At 44.0% G+C, this 5,000-nt stretch overlaps 1 protein-coding gene across 3 annotated transcripts in view; it reads right to left on the bottom strand.

Annotated features, from left to right (window-relative positions):
• si:ch211-14a17.10 (putative leucine-rich repeat-containing protein DDB_G0290503) overlaps positions 1–5,000 on the bottom strand; it is a 29,127-nt gene that overhangs the window by 13,211 nt on the left and 10,916 nt on the right. For all 3 annotated transcript variants that reach the window (XM_053676344.1, XM_053676343.1, XM_053676342.1), the window contains exons 16-26: positions 4,777–4,836; positions 4,476–4,559; positions 4,303–4,392; positions 4,009–4,092; positions 3,454–3,516; positions 3,024–3,113; positions 2,567–2,656; positions 2,361–2,450; positions 2,154–2,243; positions 1,801–1,890; positions 1,113–1,154 (exon numbers count right to left, since the gene is read on the bottom strand). In XM_053676344.1, the coding sequence (XP_053532319.1) occupies positions 1,113–1,154; positions 1,801–1,890; positions 2,154–2,243; positions 2,361–2,450; positions 2,567–2,656; positions 3,024–3,113; positions 3,454–3,516; positions 4,009–4,092; positions 4,303–4,392; positions 4,476–4,559; positions 4,777–4,836 (873 nt within the window). The remainder of the gene's footprint in view (positions 1–1,112; positions 1,155–1,800; positions 1,891–2,153; positions 2,244–2,360; positions 2,451–2,566; positions 2,657–3,023; positions 3,114–3,453; positions 3,517–4,008; positions 4,093–4,302; positions 4,393–4,475; positions 4,560–4,776; positions 4,837–5,000) is intronic.

Here is a 5,000-nt window from a genome sequence, read left to right on the forward strand (position 1 = left end):
GTCCGGGGCTTCTGCCAGCAGTGCCCCCGGTGCCAACGCAGCGCCACGAGGAAGCTCCCACCAGCACCCCTTATCCTTCTCACCATCATAGGCTTCCCCTTCGAGAGGATCGGCATGGACCTCGTGGGGCTGCTCCCGAAATCCTCCCGGGGTCATGAATACATCCTGTCCATCATGGACTATGCCAGCAGGTACAATGAGATGGTGCCGCTATGCAAAGCCACCTCCCACAACATTGCTAAATAATTGGTGCTCCTGTTCAGCCGTGTGGGGATCCCAAAGGACATATTGACAGACCAAGGTATGCCATTTATATCAAAACTAATGTCTGATCTGTGTTGGCTGTTGCAGGTGAAGGCGTCCGTCTACCACCCACAGACTGATGGGCTCATCGAACGGTTTAATCAAACCCTGAAACGGATGCTGCGGTGGTAGATGAGGAAGGGAGAAACTGGGACCTCCTCCAGCCCTTCACACCCTTCGAGCTCCTCTTCAGACAGTGACCTCGAGGACTACTGGACGTGGCCTGGGAAGCGTGGGAAGAACAGCCCTCACCATTCCGCTCGGTCATCGAGTGCGTACAGGAGATGCAGGAGAGGATCGACTGAGTGGCCCTGATCATACAGGAACATTTGAAAGCCGCCCAGGAGGAACAGAAAAGAGCATACAACTGCACGACAAAAACACAGGAGTTCCAATCTGGCGATCGGGTACTCCTGCAAGTACCAAACAGCTCTTGTAAGTTCCTGGCCTGATGGCAGGGCCCATATACAGCCCTCGACAGGATGGGCGCTGTGAACTATCGCCTGCAGTAGCCTGGTAGGCAAGCGGAAACAAAACAATACCACGTCCTGTCAGACGTGACACGACGGAGGACTTCGCTCCCTGGCTGCACCCACAGAGCTTCCTGACTGCTGAACAGGATCTCAGCCACACTGGAAGACCCCAGCACACCCTCTGCAGCCCCGAGGACGACACCAACCCCTGAGCACTTCACCGCACTGCACCTCCACACGCTCACAGAAGTAAATAAAACTCTCCATGTTTGTCACTTAAATGGCCTCCTGTGTGTCTGTGCTCAGCTCACCACTGTCTAGGCTTGCTGCACTTACTTTTATTTTCCTCCTCCTGCTTCTTCAGTTTCCCCTCCAGATCTGGAAGAGAAATCGTGCTTTAATAAAATGATTATTTATATTTACAGAAAACACACAGTGTGTAAAATTTTATTTATTGTTTGAATATAGGTCTTTATGTGAAAGCATTCACTCGCTCATCAGATTCAGAACGAATTAAACACAGGATAAAGAAGGCAAGCAATAAAGCAAGGCAAGAAAGAACTTCAATCCAGAGACAGATGGAGGGATAGGCAGATTTTTAGATATATGGATGAATGAATGGTCAGGTAGATTAGATGGATAGGTGGATGGATGGATGGATGGATGGGTGGATGAATAGTTAGGTAGATTAGATGGATGGATGGATGGGTAGATGGATGGATGAATAGTCAGGAAGGTGGATGGATGGATGGATGAATGAATGAATAGTTAGGTAGATTAGATGGATGGGTGGATGGGTAGATGGATGGATGAATAGTCAGGAAGGTGGATGGATGGATGAATAGTCAGGAAGGTGGATGGATGGATGGATGGATGAATGAATGAATAGTTAGGTAGATTAGATGGATGGGTGGATGGATGGATGGATGGGTAGATGGATGGATGAATAGTCAGGAAGGTGGATGGATGGATGGATGGATGAATAGTTAGGTAGATGGATGAATGAATAGATAAATGAACCCACCTGTGATCCTGTTTGCAGCCTCCTGGTTTCTCCTGTTGGCTTCCTCTTTAGTCTGTCTCAGTTCCTCAAGGAGCTCCGTGATCTTTATCACTTCAACCACAGAAACATTGGATATTAAACTCTGATCAGAAGAACTACACCATCAGCAGACTTCACATCAGTGACTTATCTACTCCTGTTTTTAACACTGCTCTAGACACAGAGTTCATGAGCGGTCTCATCAGATCTCCTCACTGTGTTCCTCACCGTGTTCCTCATCAGGGTGGAGTAAACCTCAGGTGATGATGGAGGTCCTGATGTGATGAGATTTTGGATGGAAAGTGATGTTAGCATTAGCGTGATGGTTCTCTCACCTTTCTTTGCTAAGTCTGCATCCTTCTCCTGCAGAGCCTTGTTCCCTTCCTCCAGCTCCTGCCTCGTCTCCTTCAGCTGCTTCTCCAGTTCTGTCCAGTTTCACACATTCAGAAATTCACTTTTATTCTTTTATTATTTAAAATTCCTCTCATGTGGAATTGATTGAACTGAGCTCTGAACTTTACAGGAAATAAAAGATGAAATACCTCCGAGCCGTGATGCCGAAGCGTTCTCCACGTCTCTCACTTGTTTGGTAAGGTTCTTCAGTTCCTCCCTCAAATCCCTGACCTCTTTAGCTAAAAGATTGAAGTGATTGAATGGAATAAAGTTGAGTTCGGTGTCTGGACGTATTTACTGTAGCTGCTAGTGGACGTGTAGTGAATATTCCCACACTTCAGTATCAAAGACTTACTCAGTGTGGCTACGTCACTGTCCTTCTTTCCCAGTTCTGTGGTTTTCCTCTTCAGCTCCTCCTCCTTCTTCCTCACTTCCTCCTGCAGTTCTGTTCAGAATCACGCTCCACGTTCACTTACGTGCACAAACTAACTTCACACATCAATCAGCTGCTTAACAACAGTACAGTGATATGGGATTTCATTCTGAACTTTACAGCTAAAGTAAACATCTAAGCATAAATTCTTAAATTTACATCTCAAGTTTAGAAGTAATTTTAAACCTTAGAATCTAAGATTTTATACTGAAATATAAATCTAAACTTCACGTCTAATCTTCCAAGATTTTCAGAACGATCGTGATGACAGTACAGTTTATCTCTGTCGTGATACATCATCCCAGCTCTGTGTTATAGCAAAATAGATCACACACACACACACACCCTCACACACACACACACACACACACACACACACCTGCTATCTGTTTGTCCGCCTTCTGTTTGATGTTTGATATGAGTTTCTTTAGGTGAGTCTCATCCGACAGCAAGACCAAGTTCTTCAGCACTGAGGAAGACGAGGAGGTGATGAAAGAGTGAAAACATACGTGCGAGACACTTAATGCTAATCTTTAATACAGCTAAACATTAGCCAGTGTTTAAACATTTATAACCGTTTTCACCACTTGACTATGAAGTTAGGGATGGGGTTAAGGTCAGTGCTAGAGGTGAAGTTAGGGATGGGGTTAAGGTCAAGGATGTAGTGAATGAAAGCTGACCGCACCACCATCGCTCATCTAATACATGTACCTTTATTTAAGGCTAAACCTGATACTGAATCTTAATTCCCATTGTAAAGCTAAAATGTTAATGCTAACCTCAATGCTAAGTGTCTTTGCTAAACTTACCAGTTTTGGCCAGGTTCGAGTCGTCCAGTTCGGAGAGCAAGCCGAGCACTTCCTCTTTCTTCTCTTTAAAAAACAAAAGAAAACACGGAATATTACAGGTGTTGTTTCATTGTACTTTATAGACTTGATACGTATTTATTACATACAAACCTAGAAGATCTATACGATTAGCACATAGCAGAGGTCTGTGGTTTTACAGGTAAGGCATGTTAAGATTGAATAAATTCAGGTGATGGGAACAGTTGAGTAAAATCATCTAGAAGATTAAGAACATACAGTAAGTCTGGGATTTCAGACAGAGCGCTTGATCACTCACACAGTCGAACATTCTTGCTAACTTCCCAAGCAACGAGGATGCAGATGACCTGCTTACTGATTAATTCATTTGCTTGATACCAGAACAGTACATCAGATAGACAATTTGCTAAATCATTGATTTGCTAACTAGTTAGCATGCAGGCTATCCGGTTTAGCACACTAACCAGTGTTCTAGTGGTTTAGCGCACAAATTGGAGTTCTGTTAGAGAGTCAGTAAGATGTTAAAGAGACTCTCACCTTTGATTTGGTCCAAACTGTCTCCATCCAGGATCTGACTCTGAAGCTTCCTCATCTCCTCCAACTTGGAGAGTATGGTCAGAACTGAGCAGAACAGACCGAGAGTTTATTATTACACCTTTATGGAATAAGCTTCACGATTTTACTGGACACCCTTTAATGTGTGATAATGTAAACAAATCCCTCAGGAAGTGAATTCTGATTGGCCGAGAACACCACGAATAGACTTAAACTGTTTGTTTGTTTGTTTGTTTGTTTGTTTGTTTGTTTGTTTGTTTGTTTGTTTTTGCACACTTATTCTGGTGTTCAGATCGTCACTGGTCTGCAGTTCCTTCTTCTTCGACTCGAGTTGTTCCTTCTTCTCTCTCAGCTCTTTCTCCAGTTCTGGAACACACACACTTTACTCAAACTAACGTTTCACTTTACCGTATTCACTCTAGAAAGTCACGTGTGCAGTAAGAACACACCGGTTCTCTTGGACTCGGACGTCTCGGATCGGATTCTGTCCTCGAGGTTGTTGATGCCAATGTCCAGAGACACAATGTCCAGAACTGTGGAGGAAAATCAGCAGGAGATTTCAAACAGAAGAGTTAGCGGGTCGGGTTTGGGGATTACAGTATGTAAATTTAGAGTTTAAAGCTTAGAGTTGGAATTGCTTAGGGATTAGGAACTAGGAGAATGGGTGGGTTAGGGGTTAGGGATCAGGGGTTAGGGGTTAGGGATCAGGGGTTAGGGGTTATGTGCAGCAGTAATATCAGCTCCACTCACTCTGCTTCAGGTTTAAATCAGGCAGCTTTCCAGTCAAATCTTCCACTTTGTTTAATAATTCTGTAAAAAGCAGAGAGATAAACAAACAAATGAATGAATAAAGGCAGTAATTTAATATTTACTTAAATCTCAACTGCTGTGTGAGGTATGAGATGCAGAACGCTCTCTGTGAACTGTCTGAGAACTGAATGAGAACTGAAGATTACGAAAAGGAGAGCTGAAGG

The sequence above is a fragment of the Ictalurus punctatus genome, chromosome 26 (genome assembly GCF_001660625.3).
Source record: "Ictalurus punctatus breed USDA103 chromosome 26, Coco_2.0, whole genome shotgun sequence".
NCBI lineage: Eukaryota > Metazoa > Chordata > Actinopteri > Siluriformes > Ictaluridae > Ictalurus > Ictalurus punctatus.